Consider the following 26,578-nt stretch of genomic DNA (forward strand, 5'->3'; position numbering starts at 1 on the left):
CACGTCGCCTGACTGACAGCTATTCAATCACCGCCCACGCCGCCTGACTGACAACTAATCAATCCCCGCCCATGCCGCCTGACTGACAGCTATTCAATCACCGCCCACGCCGCCTGACAACTATTCAATCCTCACCCACGTCGCCTGACTGACAACTATTCAATCCTCGCACATGTCGCCTGACTGACAGCTATTCAATCCCAGCCCACGCTACCTGACTGACAGCTATTCAATCCCTGCCCACGCCGCCTGACTGACAACTAATCAATCCCCGCCCACGCCGCCTGACTGACAGCTATTCAATCCCTGCCCATGCCACCTGACTGACAGCTATTCAATCACCGCCCACGCCGCCTGACTGACAGCTATTCAATCAAAGCCCACGCCGCCTGACAACTAATTAATCCCCGCCCACGCCACCTGACTGACAGCTATTCAATCACCGCCCACGCCGCCTGACTGACAACTATTCAATCCTCACCCACGTCACCTGACTGACAGCTATTCAATCCTCGCCTACGCCGCCTGACTGACACCTATTCAATCCCCGCCCACGCCGTCTGACTGACAGCTATTCAATCACCGCCCACGCCGCCTGACTACTATTCAATCCCCGCCCACGCTGCCTGACAGCTATTCAATCCTCGCCCACACCGCCTGACTGACAGCTATTCAATCCCCGCCCACACCGCCTGACTGACAGCTATTCAATGCCCGCCCACGCCGCCTGACTGACAGCTATTCAATCACCGCCCACGCCGCCTGACTGACAACTATTCAATCCTCACCCACGTCACCTGACTGACAGCTATTCAATCCCCGCTCACGCCGCCTGACAGCTATTCAATCCCCACCCACCCATACAGCCTGACAGCTAATCAATCACCCCCCACGTCGCCTGACTGACAACTATTCAATCCCCGCCCACGCTGCCTGACAGCTATTCAATCCTCGCCCACGTCGCCTGACTGACAACTAATCAATCCTCGCCCACACCGCCTGACTGACAGCTATTCAATCCCCGCTCACGCTGCTTGACTGACAACTAATCAATCCTCGCCCATGCCGCCTGACTGACAGCTATTCAATCCCTGCCCACACTGCCTGACAGCTATTCAATGCCAGCCCACGCCGCCTGACTGACAGCTATTCAATCACCGCCCACCCATCCAGCCTGACAGCTATTCAATCCCTGCCCACCGATCCAGCCTGACAGCTATTCAATCACCCCCCACGCCGCCTGACTGACAACTATTCAATCCTCGCCCACACCGCCTGACTGACAGCTATTCAATCACCACCCACGCCGCCTGACTGACAGCTATTCAATCACCGCCCACGTCGCCTGACTGACAGCTATTCAATCCCCGCCCATGCCACCTGACTGACAGCTATTCAATACCTGCCCACGCCGCCTGACTGACAGCTATTCAATAACCGCCCACGCCGCCTGACTGACAGCTATTCAATCACCGCCCACGTCGCCTGACTGACAGCTATTCAATCACCGCCCACGCCGCCTGACTGACAACTAATCAATCCCCGCCCATGCCGCCTGACTGACAGCTATTCAATCACCGCCCACGCCGCCTGACAACTATTCAATCCTCACCCACGTCGCCTGACTGACAACTATTCAATCCTCGCCCAAGTCGCCTGACTGACAGCTATTCAATCCACGCCCATGTCACCTGACTGACAACTATTCAATCCCTGCCCATGCCACCTGACTGACAGCTATTCAATCCCTGCCAACGCCGCCTGATAGCTATTCAATCCCCGCCCACGCCACCTGACTGACAACTATTCAATCCCTGCCCATGCCACCTGACTGACAGCTATTCAATCCCTGCCCACGCCGCCTGACAGCTATTCAATCCCCGCCCACGCCACCTGACTGACAACTATTCAATCCCCGCCCACGCCACCTGACTGACAGCTATTCAATCCCCGCCCACGCCACCTGACTGAGTTATTTACGCTCCACCTACCCAGCCTGATTGACAGGTATTTAATCTCCACCCACCCAGCCCGACAGCTATTCAATTTTCACCTATACAGACTGACTGACAGCTGTTCACTCTCCGTCCATCCAGCCTGACAGCTATTTCATCTGCACCCACTCAGCCTGCGCCCACTCAGCCTGCGGCTTGTTCTGAGCATTGTGAGATTTCAGTAGCAGCAGAGAGAAGGGACACTGAGGATCTTTCAATAAGGTAAATTTGGGGAAATTCAGTAGAAGCAGTGAGCAGGGACACTGAGGAGCTGTCAATCAGGTAGGTTTGGGGAGATTCAGTAGAAGCAGTGAGGAGAGACATTGAGGGGCTATCAATCAGGTAAGTTTGGGGAGAATCAGTAGAAGCAGGGAGAAGGGACACTGAGGGGCTTTCAGTCAGGTAAGTTTGGGGAGATTCAGTAGAAGCAGGGAGGAGGGACACTGAGGGGCTTTCAGTCAGGTAAGTTTGGGGAGATTCAGTAGAAGCAGGGAGGAGGGACACTGAGGGGCTTTCAGTCAGGTAAGTTTGGGGAGATTCAGTAGAAGCAGGGAGGAGGGACACTGAGGGGCTTTCAGTCAGGTAAGTTTCGTGAGAATAAGCAGGTGCAGAGAGGAGGGACACTGAGGGGCTTTCAGATTATGTGGGTCAAGATTATGTTTCATATTTTATAAAGGATTTTTAGTACACCAGACTCATCAAAAAGTGATTCAAAGTTGTCTGTATAGCTTTATTAACTCTTATATTAGAACTCGTGGACAGAGGGGTAGCTTGAAGTTCCTGAGTCTTCATAAAAAGTCTGCAAAAGACCATGTTCCCACAAAGCAGAAAATCCACTGTGTTTAACAGTTCTGGCACAGTGGAAGTGATTACATGAAAACTCACCCACTATGCATTTGTGCTGTTAAACTGTGCATTTTGTACCCATAGGCTTTTATGGGGAGCCGGAAAAAATTACCTTATGTAAAAATCAAGTTGTGTTTTTAAATGCATTTCTTAAAAATGCAAAAAAAAAATGCTGCTTTAAATCTGCACCAAAAATGCAAATAGGTAAATACACATAAAAATGCTGAAAAAATGCAAGTACTAGAGCAAGTACTATTGAGCATTTTGTTGGGGACACCTGCAGAAAATCAGCAGCATTTTTGCAAGCAGGAACATGGCCAAAGGGCCCCTATCAGGACCTACATCCCAAAAAGTAACGGCAACCTCTGCAACTTCCAAATCATCATGGCAGAACTTTGTGTGTGAACAAGCATGAAGGATATATTAGATAATAAACTATAAAAAAAAGGATTTATCACACGGCATACAGAATATACTGTACGTGCACAGGAGGTCTCACAAGGTAAAAAGAAGGTTTTGTTAATAAACAAAAGTTTTTTGGGGGCCATCTCTAAAGGAAGCTGCCAAATATCTTTGATGATCCTTAAAGGGTTTGATGACATTATCGTTGCAGTGCGATGTGGGCATGAAGTCGTGCCGGACCAACCAATTAAAAGAGGAGCCGAGTGTTTTGGCAGGTAGGAGGAGGTTTGCAGGACTTTTGTCTGGCACAGGGGGTCCTACATGTCATTTTGCTATATACGAATGGCTGCTTTCTTCCAAAAGCAGCGCCACACCTATCTACAGGTTGTGTGTGGTACTGCGGCTCGGCCCAATTCACTTCAATGAAGTCAATCTGCAATACTGGACACAACTCAGGGGTGGCACCATTTATAAAAATAGACAATCGAAAAAAATCAAACTTGTCCGATCCTCGTTTGAGAGCTACCCAGAGACATGTAGCTGTCGATGAATCCCATCTAAATGGGAAAAAGAGTCCAGACCACCTTTTCCGTTTAAGAAACAGATCAGGTAACAAACAAAGGATTGGGATAATGGGTCAAAATTTAAAAAAAAAACCTTTGGTAGCAGAAAAGACATGACAGAAATGAGCAGATGACATTAATAATCCGGGCTGCGTCCCAGTTGGTGCCGGTTCATGTGCAGTTCATGCTGCTGCAAATCTGGAACTAGTCCAGAATGGTGGAAAAATGAAAAGACGTCATAAATAAAACACATAAAATATAACAAAGCTCGAAATGTGCTCCAACCCTATTGTATGATGAAGTCTGCTCCACCTGCATAAAGATAAAGCTCCACAATCAACACCGGCTCTTATGTGTAAAATCCTGCAGCTTTTAATATATGTTTATTATTTTATTGTTGCCTTCATCTCTTTTTTTTCAGTTTGTTTCCTTAAAAGGTTCCTGGAAACCATCAACAAGTTGCAGTTAACTGATCTCATATTCTGCTATGTGTCTCTAGTTATTACTATGTACTGAATGGGCTGTAATAATAACCACTGGACAGGCGTAATAACACATATGAATATCAAAGAGTGGTCCCTCTATATTAGGGACATATGGACATCATCAATATATTGACGACCTGCTCCTGACATGGCGTTTACCGACAAAACTATGGAATTTGTCTCTTTTATTAACAATAAATACATAAATATTAATTTTACAGAAAATTTATAAGAGACACAGATTGATTTTATTAGACATAACACTAAAAGGAGATGTATTAATTGGCAAAATATAAAAAATGAGCCATGTAAATTAAAATGTTTCTGTGGGTAAATCAGAATAAAAAGTAAATAGAAAAGGCGAGAAATTATCCAAATTGGATGTTAAAACATATTGGAATGCTCGGGAAAAAGTATCAGAATGTTCAGGAAAACATATCGGAATGTTCAGGAAAACATATCACGTATGGGAATGTTCAGGAAAACGTATCAGAATGTTCAGGAAAACGTATTACGTATAGGAATGTTCAGGAAAACGTATTACGTATGGGAATGTTCAGGAAAACGTATTACGTATGGGAATGTTCAGGAAAACGTATCGAAATATTCAGGAAAAAGTATCACGTATGGGAATTCTTAGGAGAATGTATCGGAATGTTCAGAAAAATGTATCGGAATGCTCAGGAAAACTTATCGGAATGTTCAGGAAATGTATCACGTATGGGAATGTTCATGAAAACGTATCACGTATGGGAATGTTCATGAAAACGTATCACGTATGGGAATGTTCAGGAAAACGTATCGGAATGTTCAGGAAAAAGTATCACGCATGGGAATTTTCAGGAAAACGTATCAGAATGTTTAGGAAAAAGTATCAGAATGTTCAGGAAAACATATTACGTATGGGAATGTTCAGGTAAAAGTATGGGAATATTCAGGAAAACGTATTGGAATGTTCACGAAAAAGTATCGGAGTGTTCAGGAAAACGTATGGGAATGTTCAGGAAAACGTATAACGTATGGGAATGTTCAGGAAAACGTATGGGAATGTTCAGGAAAAAGTATCACGCATGGGAATTTTCAGGAAAACGTATCGGAATGTTCAGGAAAAAGTATCAGAATGTTCAGGAAAACATATTACGTATGGGAATGTTCAGGTAAACGTATCGGAATGTTCAGGAAAACGTGTTACGTATCGGAATGTTCAGGTAAACGTATCGGAATGTTCAGGAAAACGTATCGGAATATTCAGGAAAACGTATCGGAATGTTCAGGAAAAAGTATCGGAATGTTCAGGAAAACGTATCACGTATGGGAATGTTCAGGTAAATGTGTTACGTATCGGAATGTTCAGGAAAACGTATCGGAATGTTCAGGAAAACGTATCAGAATGTTCAGGAAAACGTATCAGAATGTTCAGGAAAACGTATCAGAATGTTCAGGAAAACGTATGGGAATGTTCAGAAAAACGTATAACGTATGGGAATGTTCAGGAAAACGTATCGGAATGTTCAGGAAAAAGTATCACGCATGGGAATTTTCAGGAAAACGTATCAGAATGTTTAGGAAAAAGTATCAGAATGTTCAGGAAAACATATTACGTATGGGAATGTTCAGGTAAAAGTATGGGAATATTCAGGAAAACGTATTGGAATGTTCACGAAAAAGTATCGGAGTGTTCAGGAAAACGTATGGGAATGTTCAGGAAAACGTATAACGTATGGGAATGTTCAGGAAAACGTATGGGAATGTTCAGGAAAAAGTATCACGCATGGGAATTTTCAGGAAAACGTATCGGAATGTTCAGGAAAAAGTATCAGAATGTTCAGGAAAACATATTACGTATGGGAATGTTCAGGTAAACGTATCGGAATGTTCAGGAAAACGTGTTACGTATCGGAATGTTCAGGTAAACGTATCGGAATGTTCAGGAAAACGTATCGGAATATTCAGGAAAACGTATCGGAATGTTCAGGAAAAAGTATCGGAATGTTCAGGAAAAAGTATCGGAATGTTCAGGAAAACGTATCACGTATGGGAATGTTCAGGTAAATGTGTTACGTATCGGAATGTTCAGGAAAACGTATCGGAATGTTCAGGAAAACGTATCAGAATGTTCAGGAAAACGTATCAGAATGTTCAGGAAAACGTATGGGAATGTTCAGAAAAACGTATAACGTATGGGAATGTTCAGGAAAACGTATGGGAATGTTCAGGAAAAAGTATCACGCATGGGAATTTTCAGGAAAACGTATCGGAATGTTCAGGAAAAAGTATCAGAATGTTCAGGAAAACATATTACGTATGGGAATGTTCAGGTAAACGTATCGGAATGTTCAGGTAAACGTATCGGAATGTTCAGGAAAACGTATCGGAATGTTCAGGAAAACGTATCGGAATGTTCAGGAAAAAGTATCGGAATGTTCAGGAAAACGTATCACGTATGGGAATGTTCAGGAAAACGTATCGGAATGTTCAGGAAAACGTATCACGTATGGGAATGTTCAGGAAAACGTATCGGAATGTTCAGGAAAAAGTATCACGCATGGGAATTTTCAGGAAAACGTATCAGAATGTTTAGGAAAAAGTATCAGAATGTTCAGGAAAACATATTACGTATGGGAATGTTCAGGTAAAAGTATGGGAATATTCAGGAAAACGTATTGGAATGTTCACGAAAAAGTATCGGAGTGTTCAGGAAAACGTATGGGAATGTTCAGGAAAACGTATAACGTATGGGAATGTTCAGGAAAACGTATGGGAATGTTCAGGAAAAAGTATCACGCATGGGAATTTTCAGGAAAACGTATCGGAATGTTCAGGAAAAAGTATCAGAATGTTCAGGAAAACATATTACGTATGGGAATGTTCAGGTAAACGTATCGGAATGTTCAGGAAAACGTGTTACGTATCGGAATGTTCAGGTAAACGTATCGGAATGTTCAGGAAAACGTATCGGAATATTCAGGAAAACGTATCGGAATGTTCAGGAAAAAGTATCGGAATGTTCAGGAAAAAGTATCGGAATGTTCAGGAAAACGTATCACGTATGGGAATGTTCAGGTAAATGTGTTACGTATCGGAATGTTCAGGAAAACGTATCGGAATGTTCAGGAAAACGTATCAGAATGTTCAGGAAAACGTATCAGAATGTTCAGGAAAACGTATGGGAATGTTCAGAAAAACGTATAACGTATGGGAATGTTCAGGAAAACGTATGGGAATGTTCAGGAAAAAGTATCACGCATGGGAATTTTCAGGAAAACGTATCGGAATGTTCAGGAAAAAGTATCAGAATGTTCAGGAAAACATATTACGTATGGGAATGTTCAGGTAAACGTATCGGAATGTTCAGGTAAACGTATCGGAATGTTCAGGAAAACGTATCGGAATGTTCAGGAAAAAGTATCGGAATGTTCAGGAAAACGTATCACGTATGGGAATGTTCAGGAAAACGTATCGGAATGTTCAGGAAAACGTATCACGTATGGGAATGTTCAGGTAAACGTATCGGAATGTTCAGGAAAACGTGTTACGTATCGGAATGTTCAGGTAAACGTATCGGAATGTTCAGGTAAACGTGTTACGTATCGGAATGTTCAGGAAAACGTATGGGAATGTTCAGGAAAACGTATCACGTATGGGAATGTTCAGGAAAACGTATGGGAATGTTCAGGAAAACGTATTACGTATGGGAATGTTCAGGAAAACGTATCGAAATATTCAGGAAAAAGTATCACGTATGGGAATTCTTAGGAGAATGTATCGGAATGTTCAGAAAAATGTATCGGAATGCTCAGGAAAACTTATCGGAATGTTCAGGAAATGTATCACGTATGGGAATGTTCATGAAAACGTATCATGTATGGGAATGTTCAGGAAAACGTATCGGAATGTTCAGGAAAAAGTATCACGCATGGGAATTTTCAGGAAAACGTATCAGAATGTTCAGGAAAAAGTATCAGAATGTTCAGGAAAACATATTACGTATGGGAATGTTCAGGTAAACGTATGGGAATGTTCAGGAAAACGTATTGGAATGTTCAGGAAAACGTATCGGAGTGTTCAGGAAAACGTATGGGAATGTTCAGGAAAACGTATAACGTATGGGAATGTTCAGGAAAACGTATGGGAATGTTCAGGAAAAAGTATCACGCATGGGAATTTTCAGGAAAACGTATCGGAATGTTCAGGAAAAAGTATCAGAATGTTCAGGAAAACATATTACGTATGGGAATGTTCAGGTAAACGTATCGGAATGTTCAGGAAAACGTGTTACGTATCGGAATGTTCAGGTAAACGTATCGGAATGTTCAGGAAAACGTATCGGAATATTCAGGAAAACGTATCGGAATATTGAGGAAAAAGTATCGGAATGTTCAGGAAAAAGTATCGGAATGTTCAGGAAAACGTATCACGTATGGGAATGTTCAGGAAAATGTATCGGAATGTTCAGGAAAACGTATCACATATGGGAATGTTCAGGAAAATGTATCGGAATGTTCAGGAAAACGTATCACGTATGGGAATGTTCAGGAAAATGTATCGGAATGTTCAGGAAAACGTATCACGTATCGGAATGTTCAGGTAAACGTATCGGAATGTTCAGGAAACCGTATCGGAATGTTCAGGAAAACGTATCAGAATGTTCAGGAAAACGTATAACGTATGGGAATGTTCACGAAAACGTATGGGAATGTTCAGGAAAAAGTATCACGCATGGGAATTTTCAGGAAAACGTATCGGAATGTTCAGGAAAAAGTATCAGAATGTTCAGGAAAACATATTACGTATGGGAATGTTCAGGTAAACGTATCGGAATGTTCAGGTAAACGTATCGGAATGTTCAGGTAAACGTATCGGAATGTTCAGGAAAACGTATCACGTATGGGAATGTTCAGGGAAACGTATCGGAATGTTCAGGAAAACGTATCACGTATGGGAATGTTCAGGTAAACGTATGGGAATGTTCAGGTAAACGTATCGGAATGTTCAGGTAAACGTATCGGAATGTTCAGGAAAACGTATCACATATGGGAATGTTCAGGGAAACGTATCGGAATGTTCAGGAAAACGTATCACGTATGGGAATGTTCAGGTAAACATATCGGAATGTTCAGTAAAACGTGTTACGTATCGGAATGTTCAGGTAAACGTATCGGAATGTTCAGGTAAACGTATCGGAATGTTCAGGTAAACGTGTTACGTATCGGAATGTTCAGGAAAACTTATCGGAATGTTCAGGAAAACGTATGGGAATGTTCAGGAAAACATATCAGAATGTTCAGGAAAACGTATGGGAATGTTCAGGAAAACGTATCACGTATGGGAATGTTCAGGAAAACGTATGGGAATGTTCAGGAAAACATATCAGAATGTTCAGGAAAACGTATGGGAATGTTCAGGAAAACATCAGAATGTTCAGGAAAAAGTATCACGTATGGGACTTTTTAGGAAAATGTATCGGAATGTTCAGGAAAATGTATCGGAATGTTCAGGAAAACGTATGGGAATGTTCAGGAAATGTATCACGTATGGGAATGTTCAGGAAACTGTATCAGAATGTTCAGGAAAACGTATGGGAATGTTCAGGAAAACGTATCACGTATGGGAATGTTCAGGAAAACGTATCAGAATGTTCAGGAAAACATATTACGTATGGGAATGTTCAGGAAAACGTATCGGAATGTTCAGGAAAATGTATCACGTATGGGAATGTTCAGGAAAACTTATCGGAATGTTCAGGAAAACGTATCGGAGTGTTCAGGAAAACGTATGGGAATGTTCAGGAAAACGTATTACGTATGGGAATGTTCAGGAAAACGTATCGGAATGTTCAGGAAAAAGTATCACGTATGGTAATGTTCAGGAAAACATATTACGTATGGGAATGTTCAGGAAATGTATCACGTATGGGAATGTTCAGGAAACTGTATCAGAATGTTCAGGAAAACGTATGGGAATGTTCAGGAAAACGTATCACGTATGGGAATGTTCAGGAAAACGTATGGGAATGCTCAGGAAAACGTATCAGAATGTTCAGGAAAACATATTACGTATGGGAATGTTCAGGAAAACGTATCGGAATGTTCAGGAAAATGTATCACGTATGGGAATGTTCAGGAAAACGTATCGGAGTGTTCAGGAAAACGTATGGGAATCTTCAGGAAAACGTATTATGTATGGGAATGTTCAGGAAAACGTATGGTAATGTTCAGGAAAAAGTATCACGTATGGTAATGTTCAGGAAAACATATTACGTATGGGAATGTTCAGGAAATGTATCACGTATGGGAATGTTCAGGAAACTGTATCGGAATGTTCAGGAAAAAGTATCACGCATGGGAATGTTCAGAAAAATGTATCAGAAAATACAGAAAAACGTGTGGGAATGTTAAGGAAAACGTATGGGAATGTTAAGGAAATGTATCGGAAAATGCAGGAGATATATGTGAATGTTCAGGAAACGTATGGGAATGTTCAGGAAAATGTATTGGAAAATACAGGAGATGTATCAGAATATACAGGAAAAGGTATGGGAATGTTCAGGAAAATGTATGGGAATGTTCAGGAAAATGTATGAGAATGTTCAGAAAAATATATGGGAATTTTCAGGAAATGTATCGGCTTGTTCACAAGAATGTATTGGAATGTACAGGAAATATATTCAAATATACTGGAGATGTATCGGAGTGTTCAGGACAGATTAATGTTTACATCTATGTAAAGTCCACAGTTATTTGAAATTACTAGCATAATTAATACATATATTCCAATGCTCCAACAGGATATAAAGCTTAAAAAATCCTAACTAATCCTGTTAAGTCTAAAGCCTAAACAGCCCCTGTGGTGGGTAGTTTGCTTTCCCCCAGTCATTTTGTTAGAGAGACGGTTACTAATAATATTTGCACACAGAGTTTTTGGAACTATTTTTTTTTGTAAAGCTGGTCCGCTCAAAAAAATAACTGAAAAATCTCTTTCCATTTGTCTCCATTGTAATGCCATTTTGCTGGTTATATGTTCAGTCGTTTAATCGTTTTTAATTCTGTTTCAGACTGTGCTGTCACTTCTATAAAGCAGCTTCTGGAGGAATCCACCCCAAATCTGGGCACTGTGCAAGTAAAAGGCTGCAAAAAAAAAATGCTTCAGAAAGAAAAAAAAAACTGAAAAAATGCCTGAAAAACTCTTCAAAACCGCCTTTGGAAATTGAAAAACTCCTTAAAAAACTCCACAAAGAATGAGCATTTCACGAAGAGGTTTCTACTAGAAAAAACTTTGGTTTTGACCACTGAAAAAAAAAAGGTGAGCACATAGCCTAACACTTTTATCTGTTTATACACCAGTCGCTTCTATATTTGTAGTTATTCCATGTGCACGGGTGCAAATCTGCAGAAAAAAAACGACTGTGTTTTCAATAGCGGTTGCCCAAAAAACTTACCGGTATTGCATTAACAGCTTTATTAAATGTAATGCGTGCACCTGTACATGTTGTGATATTCACCACAGGACCACGGAAAACACTGATCAGAAAACAGCCCCTTCTGATGTTGCACATCCATGAGGATGGAATTGTTCAGCAGCCTCGAGACATTTTATGGAAAAGTATTTTAATACACAAAAGGAATTAAAAAAGTGAGGAAACCAATAAGTGGTTAATAATATGGGGGGAAAATATTTTATCAAACATTAAAAGCCACAGCATGGATCAGCAAGGGTAAAGACAATAAATGGTGCGTGTACGACCAGAAGGTGGCGGAACGTGTTATTAAGATACAGTAATGTGAGGCGGCTTATAATGAATTTATTACACTTCCTGTGCTGGGTCATCTTACTTGTATTTAGATTATAAATTAACAATATCACAAAAACCCAAGTTACTGCTACTATTACCTCATCATCATCGGCGTCATATTGTGCATAGTGCTGTTCAAGCATCTCCCTCTGACGACGCTCCTGCTCCAGGGTTTGGCTGATCAACTGCGCAACCTCACTGATCTGTCCGGGTTTTTCACGTCCAATAATAAATCTGTACAATTAAAAACATAAAGATTAATATTCACTAAAGAACCCGGACCCCTATGCACAAGAATATAACTACTATAATACTGCTCCCTATGTACAAGAATATAACCACTATAATACTGCCACTATGTTCAAGAATAAAACTACTATAATACTGCCCCTATATACAAGAATATAACTACTATAATACAGCCCCCTATGTACAAGAATATAACTACTATAATACTGCCCCTATGTACAAGAATATAACTACTATAATACTGCTCCTATGTACAAGAATATAACTACTATAATACTGCCCCCTATGTACAAGAATATAACTACTATAATACTGCCCCTATATACAAGAATATAACTACTATAATACTGCCCCTATGTACAAGAATATAACTACTATAATACTGCCCCTATGTACAAGAATATAACTACTATAATACTGCTCCTATGTACAAGAATATAACAACTATAATACTGCTCCCTATGTACAAGAATATAACCACTATAATACTGCCACTATGTACAAGAATATAACTACTATAATACTGCCCCTATATACAAGAATATAACTACTATAATACTTGCCCTATGTACAAGAATATAACTACTATAATACTGCTCCTATGTACAAGAATATAACTACTATAATACTGCCCCCTATGTACAAGAATATAACTACTATAATACTGCTCCTATGTACAAGAATATAACAACTATAATACTGCTCCCTATGTACAAGAATATAACCACTATAATACTGCCACTATGTACAAGAATATAACTACTATAATACTGCCCCTATATACAAGAATATAACTACTATAATACTTGCCCTATGTACAAGAATATAACTACAATAATACTGCTCCTATGTACAAGAATATAACTACTATAATACTGCCCCCTATGTACAAGAATATAACTACTATAATACTGCCCCTATATACAAGAATATAACTACTATAATACTGCCCCTATGTACAAGAATATAACTACTATAATACTGCCCCTATGTACAAGAATATTACTATAATACTGCTCCTATGTACAAGAATATAACAACTATAATACTGCTCCCTATGTACAAGAATATAACCACTATAATACTGCCACTATGTACAAGAATATAACCACTATAATACTGCCACTATGTACAAGAATATAACTACTATAATACTGCCCCTATGTACAAGAATATAACTACTATAATACTGCTCCTATGTACAAGAATATAACTACTATAATACTGCCCCTATGCACAAGAATATAACAACTATAATACTGCTCCCTATGTACAAGAATATAACTACTATAATACTGCTTCTATGTACAAGAATATAACTACTATAATACTGCCACTATGTACAAGAATATAACTACTAAAATACTGCCCCTATGTACAAGAATATACAGTTATATGAAAAAGTTTGGGCATCCTATTAATCTTGAGCTTAATGTTTTAAAAAAATTGGTGTTTTTGCAACAGCTATTTCAGTTTGATATATGTAATAACTGTTGGACACAGTAATGTTTCTGCCTTGAAATGAGGTTTATTGTACTAACAGAAAATGTGCAATCTGCATTCAAACAAAATTTGACAGGTGCATAAGTATGGGCACCCTTATCATTTTCTTGTTTTAAATACTCCTACCTACTTTTTACTGACTTACTAAAGCCCTTTTTTTGGTTTTGTAATCTCATTGAGCTTTGAACTTCATAGCCAGGTGTATGCAATCATGAGAAAAGCTACTTAAAGTGGCCACTTGCAAGTTGTTCTCCTGTTTGAATCTCCTCTGAAGAGTGGCATCATGGGCTCCTCAAAACAACTGTCAAATGATCTGAAAACAAAGATTATTCAACATAGTTGTTCAGGGGAAGGTTACAAAAAGCTGTCTCAGAGATTTAACCTGTCAGTTTCCACTGTGAGGAACATAGTAAGGAAATGGAAGAACATAGGGACAGTTCTTGTTAAGGCCAGAAGTGTCAGGACAAGAAAAACATCAGAAAGGCAGAGAAGAAGAATGGTGAGATCAGTCAAGGACAATCCTCAGACCACCTCCAGAGAGCTGCAGCATCAACTTGCTGCAGATGGTGTCACTGTGCATTGGTCAACTATACAATGCACTTTGCACAAGGAGAAGCTGTATGGGAGACTGATGCGAAAGAAGCCGTTTCTGCAAGCACGCCACAAACAGAGTCGGCTGAGGTATGCAAAAGCACATTTGGAGAAGCCAATTTCTTTTTGGAAAAAGGTCCTGTGGACTGATGAAACCAAGATTGAGTTGTTTGGTCATACAAAAAGGCATTATGCATGGCGGCAAAAAAACACAGCATTCCAAGAAAAACACTTGCTACCCACAGTGAAATTTGGTGGAGGTTCCATCATGCTTTGGGGCTGTGTGGCCAATGCCGGCACCGGGAATCTTGTTAAAGTTGAGGGATGCATGGACTCCACTCAGTATCAGCAGATTCTTGACAATAATGTTCAAGAATCAGTGACAAAGTTGAACTTACGCAGGGGATGGATCTTTCAGCAAGACAATGATCCAAAACACAGCTAAAAATCTACTCAGGCATTCATGCAGAGGAACAATTACAATGTTCTGGAATGACCATCCCAGTCCCCAGACCTGAATATCATTGAACATCTGTGGGATCATTTGAAGAGGGCTGTCCATGCTCGGCGACCATCAAACTTAACTGAACTGGAATGGTTTGGTAAAGAGGAATGGTCAAAAATACATTCATCCAGGAAATCATTAAAAGCTACAGGAAGCGACTAGAGGCTGTTATTTTTGCAAAGGAGGATCTACTAAATATTAATGTCACTTTTCTGGTGAGGTGCCCATACTTATGCACCTGTCAAATTTAGTTTGAATGCAGATTGCACATTTTCTGTTAGTACAATAAACTTCATTTCAAGGCAGAAACATTACTGTGTCCAACAGTTATTACATATATCAAACTGAAATAGCTGTTGCAAAAACACCAATTTTTATAAAATATTAAGCCTAAGATTAATAGGGGTGCCCAAACTTTTTCATATAACTGTAACTACTATAATACTGCTCCTATGTACAAGAATATAACTACTATAATACTGTCTCCTATGTACAAGAATACAACTACTATAATACTGCCCTCTATATACAAGAATATAACAACTATAATACTGCCCCTATGTACAAGAATATAACTACTATAATACTGCTCCCTATGTACAAGAATATAACTCCTATAATACTGTCTCCTATGTACAAGAATATAACTACTATAATACTGCCCTCTATATACAAGAATATAACTACTATAATACTGCTCCTATATACAAGAATATAACTACTATAATACTGCCCCTATGTACAAGAATATAACTACTATAATACTGTCTCCTATGTACAAGAATATAACTACTATAATACTGCCCCCTATGTACAAGAATATAACTACTATATTACTACTCTTATGTACAAGAATATAACTACTATAATACTGTCCCTACGTACAAGAATATAACTACTATAATACAGCCTCCTATGTACAAGAATATAACTACTATACTATTGTCCCTATGTACAAGAATATAACTACTATAATACTGCCCTCTATGTACAAGAATATAACTACTATAATACTGCCCTCTATGTACAAGAATATAACTACTATAATACTGTCCCTATGTACAAGAATATAACTACTATAATACTGCCCCTATGTACAAGAATATAACTACTATAATACTGCTCCTATGTACAAGAATATAACTACTATAATACTGCTCCTATGTACAAGAATATAACTACTATAATACTGCCCCTATGTACAAGAATATAACTATTATAATACTGCCCCTATGTACAAGAATATAACTACTATAATACTGCCCCTATGTACAAGAATATAACTACTATAATACTGCCCTCTATGTACAAGAATATAACTACTATAATACTGTCCCTATGTACAAGAATATAACTACTATAATACTGCCCCCTATGTACAAGAATATAACTACTATAATACTGCTCCCTATGTACAAGAATATAACTACTATAATACTGCCTCCTATGTACAAGAATATAACTACTATAATACTGCCCCTATGTACAAGAATATAACTACTATAATACTGCCTCCTATGTACAAGAATATAACTACTATAATACTGCTCCTATATACAAGAATATAACTACTATAATACTGCCCTCTATGTACAAGAATATAACTACTATAATACTGTCCCTATGTACAAGAATATAACGACTATAATACTGCCCTCTATGTACAAGAATATAACTACTATAATACTGCCCCATGTACAAGAATATAACTACTATAATACTGCTCCTATGTACAAGAATATAACTACTATAATACTGCCCCCTATGTACAAGAATATAACTACTATATTACTACTCTTATGTACAAGAATATAAGTACTATAATACTGCCCCTATGTGCAAGAATATAACTACTATAATACTGCCTCCTATGTACAAGAATATAACTACTATACTATTGTCCCTATGTACAAGAATATAACTACTATAATACTGCCCTCTATGTACAAGAATATAACTACTATAATACTGTCCCTATGTAAAAGAATATAACTACTATAATACTGCCCCTATGTACAAGAATATAACTACTATAATACTGCCCCCTATGTACAAGAATATAACTACTATAATACTGCTCCCTATGTACAAGAATATAACTACTATAATACTGCTCCCTATGTACAAGAATATAACTACTATAATACTGCCCCCTATGTACAAGAATATAACTACTATAATACTGCTCCTATGTACAAGAATATAACTACTATAATACTACCCCCTATGTACAAGAATATAACTACTAAAATACTGCTCCTATGTACAATAATATAACTACTATAATACTGCCCCTATGTACAAGAATATAACTACTATAATACTGCCCCTATGTGCAAGAATATAACTACTATAATACTACCCCCTATGTACAAGAATATAACTACTATAATACTGCTCTCTATGTACAAGAATATAACTGCTATAATACTGCCCCCTATGTACAAGAATATAACTACTATAATACTGCCCCTATGTACAAGAATATAACTACTATAATACTACCCCTATGTACAAGAATATAACTACTATAATACTGCTCCTATATACAAGAATATAACTACTATAATACTGCCCCCTATGTACAAGAATATAACTACTATAATACTGCTCCTATGTACAAGCATATAACTACTATAATACTACCCCCTATGTACAAGAATATAACTACTATAATACTGCTCCTATGTACAAGAATATAACTACTATAATACTGCCCCTATGTACAAGAATATAACTACTTTAATACTGCCCCCTATGTACAAGAATATAACTACTATAATACTGCTCCTATATACAAGAATATAACTACTATAATACTGCCCCCTATGTACAAGAATATAACTACTATAATACTGCTCCTATGTACAAGAATATAACTACTTTAATACTACCCCCTATGTACAAGAATATAACTACTATAATACTGCTCCTATGTACAAGAATATAACTACTATAATACTGCCCCTATGTACAAGAATATAACTACTATAATACTGCTCCTATGTACAAGAATATAACTACTATAATACTACCCCCTATGTACAAGAATATAACTAATATAATACTACCCCCTATGTACAAGAATATAACTACTATAATACTGCTCCCTATGTACAAGAATATAACTGCTATAATACTGCCCCCTATGTACAAGAATATAACTACTATAATACTGCCCTATGTACAAGAATATAACTACTATAATACTGCTCCTATGTACAGGAATATAACTACTATAATACTGCTCCTATGTACAAGAATATAACTACTATAATACTGCTCCTATGTACAAGAATATACCTACTATAATACTGCCACTATGTACAAGAATATAACTACTATAATACTGCTCCTATGTACAAGAATATACCTACTATAATACTGCCCCTATGTACAAGAATATAACTACTATAATACTGCTCCTATGTACCAGAATATAACTACTATAATACTACCCCCTATGTACAAGAATATAACTACTATAATACTGCTCCTATGTACAAGAATATACCTACTATAATACTACCCCCTATGTACAAGAATATAACTACTATAATACTGCTCCTATGTACAAGAATATACCTACTATAATACTGCCAATATGTACAAGAATCTAACTACTATAATACTGCCCCCTATGTACAAGAATATAACTACTATAATACTGCTCCTATGTACAAGAATATAACTACTATAATACTACCCCCTATGTACAAGAATATACCTACTATAATACTGCCCCTATGTACAAGAATATAACTACTATAATACTGCCCCCTATGTACAAGAATATAACTACTATAATACTGCTCCTATTTACAAGAATAGAACTACTATAATACTACCCCCTATGTACAAGAATATAACTATTATAATACTGCCCCTATGTACAAGAATATAACTACTATAATACTGTCCCTATGTACAAGAATATAACTACTATAATACTGCCCCCTATGTACAAGAATATACCTACTATAATACTGCCCCCTATGTACAAGAATATAACTACTATAATACTGCCCCTATGTACAAGAATATAACTACTATAATACTGCCTCCATGTACAAGAATATAACTACTATAATACTGCCCCTATGTACAAGAATATAACTACTATAATACTGCCCCTATGTACAAGAATATAACTACTATAATACTGCCCCCTATGTACAAGAATATACCTACTATAATACTGCCTCCATGTACAAGAATATAATTACTATAATACTGCCCCCTATGTACAAGAATATAACTACTATAATACTGCTCCTATGTACAAGAATATAACTACTATAATACTGCTCCTATGTACAAGAATATACCTACTATAATACTGCCCCCTATGTACAAGAATATAACTACTATAATACTGCCCCCTATGTACAAGAATATAACTACTATAATACTGCTCCTATTTACAAGAATATAACTACTATAATACTACCCCCTATGTACAAGAATATAACTACTATAATACTGCCCCCTATGTACAAGAATATAACTACTATAATACTGTCCCTATGTACAAGCATATAACTACTATAATACTGCCCCATATGTACAAGAATATACCTACTATAATACTGCCTCCATGTACAAGAATATAACTACTATAATACTGCCCCTATGTACAAGAATATAACTACTATAATACTGCTCCTATGTACATGAATATAACTACTATAATACTGCTCCCTATGTACAAGAATATATCTACTATAATACTGCTCCTATGTACAAGAATATAACTACTATAATACTGCCCCCTATGTACAAGAATATAACTACTATATTACTGCCCCCTATGTACAAGAATATAACTACTATAATACTGCTCCTATGTACAAGAATATAACTACTATAATACTGCTCCCTATGTACAAGAATATAACTACTATAATACTGCTCCTATGTACAAGAATATAACTACTATAATACTGCTCCTATGTACAAGAATATAACTACTATAATACTGCTCCTATGTACAAGAATATAACTACTATAATACTGCCCCCTATATACAAGAATATAACTACTATAATACCGCCCCTATATACAAGAATATAACTACTATAATACTGCCCCCTATGTACAAGAATATAACTACTATAATACTGCTCCTATGTACAAGAATATAACTACTATAATACTGCTCCTATGTACAAGAATATAACTACTATAAAACTGCTCCTATGTACAAGAATATAACTACTATAATACTGCCCCCTATATACAAGAATATAACTACTATAATACCGCCCCTATATACAAGAATATAACTACTATAATACTGCTCCCTATGTACAAGAATATAACTACTATAATACTGCTCCTATGTACAAGAATATAACTACTATAATACTGCTCCTATGTACAAGAATATAACTACTATAATACTGCTCCTATGTACAAGAATATAACTACTATAATACTGCCCCCTATATACAAGAATATAACTACTATAATACCGCCCCTATATACAAGAATATAACTGCTATAATACTGCTCCCTATGTACAAGAATATAACTACTATAATACTGCTCCTATGTACAAGAATATAACTACTATAATACTGCTCCTATGTACAAGAATATACCTACTATAATACTGCCCCCTATGTACAAGAATATAACTACTATAATACTGCCCCCTATGTACAAGAATATAACTACTATAATACTGCTCCTATTTACAAGAATATAACTACTATAATACTACCCCCTATGTACAAGAATATAACTACTATAATACTGCCCCCTATGTACAAGAATATAACTACTATAATACTGTCCCTATGTACAAGCATATAACTACTATAATACTGCCCCATATGTACAAGAATATACCTACTATAATACTGCCTCCATGTACAAGAATATAACTACTATAATACTGCCCCTATGTAAAAGAATATAACTACTATAATACTGCTCCTATGTACAAGAATATAACTACTATAATACTGCTCCCTATGTACAAGAATATATCTACTATAATACTGCTCCTATGTACAAGAATATAACTACTATAATACTGCCCCCTATGTACAAGAATATAACTACTATATTACTGCCCCCTATGTACAAGAATATAACTACTATAATACTGCTCCTATGTACAAGAATATAACTACTATAATACTGCTCCCTATGTACAAGAATATAACTACTATAATACTGCTCCTATGTACAAGAATATAACTACTATAATACTGCTCCTATGTACAAGAATATAACTACTATAATACTGCTCCTATGTACAACAATATAACTACTATAATACTGCCCCCTATATACAAGAATATAACTACTATAATACCGCCCCTATATACAAGAATATAACTACTATAATACTGCCCCCTATGTACAAGAATATAACTACTATAATACTGCTCCTATGAACAAGAATATAACTACTATAATACTGCTCCTATGTACAAGAATATAACTACTATAATACTGCTCCTATGTACAAGAATATAACTACTATAATACTGCCCCCTATATACAAGAATATAACTACTATAATACCGCCCCTATATACAAGAATATAACTACTATAATACTGCTCCCTATGTACAAGAATATAACTACTATAATACTGCTCCTATGTACAAGAATATAACTACTATAATACTGCTCCTATGTACAAGAATATAACTACTATAATACTGCTCCTATGTACAAGAATATAACTACTATAATACTGCCCCCTATATACAAGAATATAACTACTATAATACCGCCCCAATATACAAGAATATAACTGCTATAATACTGCTCCCTATGTACAAGAATATAACTACTATAATACTGCCCCCTATGTACAAGAATATAACTACTATATTACTGCCCCCTATGTACAAGAATATAACTACTATAATACTGCTCCTATGTACAAGAATATAACTACTATAATACTGCTCCCTATATACAAGAATATAACTACTATAATACCGCCCCTATATACAAGAATATAACTACTATAATACTGCTCCCTATGTACAAGAATATAACTACTATAATACTGCTCCTATGTACAAGAATATAACTACTATAATACTGCTCCTATGTACAAGAATATAACTACTATAATACTGCCCCCTATGTACAAGAATATAACTACTATATTACTGCCCCCTATGTACAAGAATATAACTACTATAATACTGCTCCTATTTACAAGAATAGAACTACTATAATACTACCCCCTATGTACAAGAATATAACTATTATAATACTGCCCCTATGTACAAGAATATAACTACTATAATACTGTCCCTATGTACAAGAATATAACTACTATAATACTGCCCCCTATGTACAAGAATATAACTACTATATTACTGCCCCCTATGTACAAGAATATAACTACTATAATACTGCTCCTATGTACAAGAATATAACTACTATAATACTGCTCCCTATGTACAAGAATATAACTACTATAATACTGCTCCTATGTACAAGAATATAACTACTATAATACTGCTCCTATGTACAAGAATATAACTACTATAATACTGCTCCTATGTACAAGAATATAACTACTATAATACTGCCCCCTATATACAAGAATATAACTACTATAATACCGCCCCTATATACAAGAATATAACTACTATAATACTGCTCCCTATGTACAAGAATATAACTACTATAATACTGCTCCTATGTACAAGAATATAACTACTATAATACTGCTCCTATGTACAAGAATATAACTACTATAATACTGCTCCTATGTACAAGAATATAACTACTATAATACTGCCCCCTATATACAAGAATATAACTACTATAATACCGCCCCTATATACAAGAATATAATTGCTATAATACTGATCCCTATGTACAAGAATATAACTACTATAATACTGCCCCCTATGTACAAGAATATAACTACTATATTACTGCCCCCTATGTACAAGAATATAACTACTATAATACTGCTCCTATGTACAAGAATATAACTACTATAATACTGCTCCCTATATACAAGAATATAACTACTATAATACCGCCCCTATATACAAGAATATAACTACTATAATACTGCTCCCTATGTACAAGAATATAACTACTATAATACTGCTCCTATGTACAAGAATATAACTACTATAATACTGCTCCTATGTACAAGAATATAACTACTATAATACTGCCCCCTATGTACAAGAATATAACTACTATATTACTGCCCCCTATGTACAAGAATATAACTACTATAATACTGCTCCTATTTACAAGAATAGAACTACTATAATACTACCCCCTATGTACAAGAATATAACTATTATAATACTGCCCCTATGTACAAGAATATAACTACTATAATACTGTCCCTATGTACAAGAATATAACTACTATAATACTGTCCCTATGTACAAGAATATAACTACTATAATACTGCCCCCTATGTACAAGAATATACCTACTATAATACTGCCCCCTATGTACAAGAATATAACTACTATAATACTGCCCCTATGTACAAGAATATAACTACTATAATACTGCCTCCATGTACAAGAATATAACTACTATAATACTGCCCCTATGTACAAGAATATAACTACTATAATACTGCCCCTATGTACAAGAATATAACTACTATAATACTGCCCCCTATGTACAAGAATATACCTACTATAATACTGCCTCCATGTACAAGAATATAATTACTATAATACTGCCCCCTATGTACAAGAATATAACTACTATAATACTGCTCCTATGTACAAGAATATAACTACTATAATACTGCTCCTATGTACAAGAATATAACTACTATAATACTGCTTCTATGTACAAGAATATAACTACTATAATACTGCCCCCTATATACAAGAATATAACTACTATAATACCGCCCCTATATACAAGAATATAACTACTATAATACTGCTCCTATGTACAAGAATATAACTACTATAATACTGCCCCCTATATACAAGAATATAACTACTATAATACCGCCCCTATATACAAGAATATAACTACTATAATACTGCCCCCTATGTACAAGAATATAACTACTATAATACTGCTCCTATGTACAAGAATATAACTACTATAATACTGCTCCTATGTACAAGAATATAACTACTATAATACTGCTCCTATGTACAAGAATATAACTACTATAATACTGCCCCCTATATACAAGAATATAACTACTATAATACCGCCCCTATATACAAGAATATAACTACTATAATACTGCTCCCTATGTACAAGAATATAACTACTATAATACTGCTCCTATGTACAAGAATATAACTACTATAATACTGCTCCTATGTACAAGAATATAACTACTATAATACTGCTCCTATGTACAAGAATATAACTACTATAATACTGCCCCCTATATACAAGAATATAACTACTATAATACCGCCCCTATATACAAGAATATAACTGCTATAATACTGCTCCCTATGTACAAGAATATAACTACTATAATACTGCCCCCTATGTACAAGAATATAACTACTATATTACTGCCCCCTATGTACAAGAATATAACTACTATAATACTGCTCCTATGTACAAGAATATAACTACTATAATACTGCTCCCTATATACAAGAATATAACTACTATAATACCGCCCCTATATACAAGAATATAACTACTATAATACTGCTCCCTATGTACAAGAATATAACTACTATAATACTGCTCCTATGTACAAGAATATAACTACTATAATACTGCTCCTATGTACAAGAATATAACTACTATAATACTGCCCCCTATGTACAAGAATATAACTACTATATTACTGTCCCCTATGTACAAGAATATAACTACTATAATACTGCTCCTATTTACAAGAATAGAACTACTATAATACTACCCCCTATGTACAAGAATAGAACTATTATAATACTGCCCCTATGTACAAGAATATAACTACTATAATACTGTCCCTATGTACAAGAATATAACTACTATAATACTGCCCCCTATGTACAAGAATATAACTACTATATTACTGCCCCCTATGTACAAGAATATAACTACTATAATACTGCTCCTATGTACAAGAATATAACTACTATAATACTGCTCCCTATGTACAAGAATATAACTACTATAATACTGCTCCTATGTACAAGAATATAACTACTATAATACTGCTCCTATGTACAAGAATATAACTACTATAATACTGCTCCTATGTACAAGAATATAACTACTATAATACTGCCCCCTATATACAAGAATATAACTACTATAATACCGCCCCTATATACAAGAATATAACTACTATAATACTGCTCCCTATGTACAAGAATATAACTACTATAATACTGCTCCTATGTACAAGAATATAACTACTATAATACTGCGCCTATGTACAAGAATATAACTACTATAATACTGCTCCTATGTACAAGAATATAACTACTATAATACTGCCCCCTATATACAAGAATATAACTACTATAATACCGCCCCTATATACAAGAATATAACTGCTATAATACTGATCCCTATGTACAAGAATATAACTACTATAATACTGCCCCCTATGTACAAGAATATAACTACTATATTACTGCCCCCTATGTACAAGAATATAACTACTATAATACTGCTCCTATGTACAAGAATATAACTACTATAATACTGCTCCCTATATACAAGAATATAACTACTATAATACCGCCCCTATATACAAGAATATAACTACTATAATACTGCTCCCTATGTACAAGAATATATCTACTATAATACTGCTCCTATGTACAAGAATATAACTACTATAATACTGCTCCTATGTACAAGAATATAACTACTATAATACTGCTCCTATGTACAAGAATATAACTACTATAATACTGCCCCCTATATACAAGAATATAACTACTATAATACCGCCCCTATATACAAGAATATAACTGCTATAATACTGCTCCCTATGTACAAGAATATAACTACTATAATACTGCCCCCTATGTACAAGAATATAACTACTATATTACTGCCCCCTATGTACAAGAATATAACTACTATAATACTGCTCCTATGTACAAGAATATAACTACTATAATACTGCTCCCTATATACAAGAATATAACTACTATAATACCGCCCCTATATACAAGAATATAACTACTATAATACTGCTCCCTATGTACAAGAATATAACTACTATAATACTGCTCCTATGTACAAGAATATAACTACTATAATACTGCTCCTATGTACAAGAATATAACTACTATAATACTGCCCCCTATGTACAAGAATATAACTACTATATTACTGCCCCCTATGTACAAGAATATAACTACTATAATACTGCTCCTATTTACAAGAATAGAACTACTATAATACTACCCCCTATGTACAAGAATATAACTATTATAATACTGCCCCTATGTACAAGAATATAACTACTATAATACTGTCCCTATGTACAAGAATATAACTACTATAATACTGCCCCCTATGTACAAGAATATAACTACTATATTACTGCCCCCTATGTACAAGAATATAACTACTATAATACTGCTCCTATGTACAAGAATATAACTACTATAATACTGCTCCCTATGTACAAGAATATAACTACTATAATACTGCTCCTATGTACAAGAATATAACTACTATAATACTGCTCC

At 36.1% G+C, this 26,578-nt stretch overlaps 1 protein-coding gene across 3 annotated transcripts in view; it reads right to left on the reverse strand.

Annotated features, from left to right (window-relative positions):
• The window catches only part of PPP1R9A (protein phosphatase 1 regulatory subunit 9A), a 290,332-nt gene that overhangs the window by 78,163 nt on the left and 185,591 nt on the right, over nucleotides 1-26,578 (reverse strand). For all 3 annotated transcript variants that reach the window (XM_073677330.1, XM_073677329.1, XM_073677331.1), the window contains exon 6: nucleotides 12,181-12,316. In XM_073677330.1, the coding sequence (XP_073533431.1) occupies nucleotides 12,181-12,316 (136 nt within the window). The remainder of the gene's footprint in view (nucleotides 1-12,180; nucleotides 12,317-26,578) is intronic.

The sequence above is a fragment of the Phyllobates terribilis genome, unplaced genomic scaffold (genome assembly GCF_046119375.1).
Source record: "Phyllobates terribilis strain yellow unplaced genomic scaffold, ASM4611937v1 Scaffold_4__5_contigs__length_816908805, whole genome shotgun sequence".
Lineage (NCBI taxonomy): Eukaryota > Metazoa > Chordata > Amphibia > Anura > Dendrobatidae > Phyllobates > Phyllobates terribilis.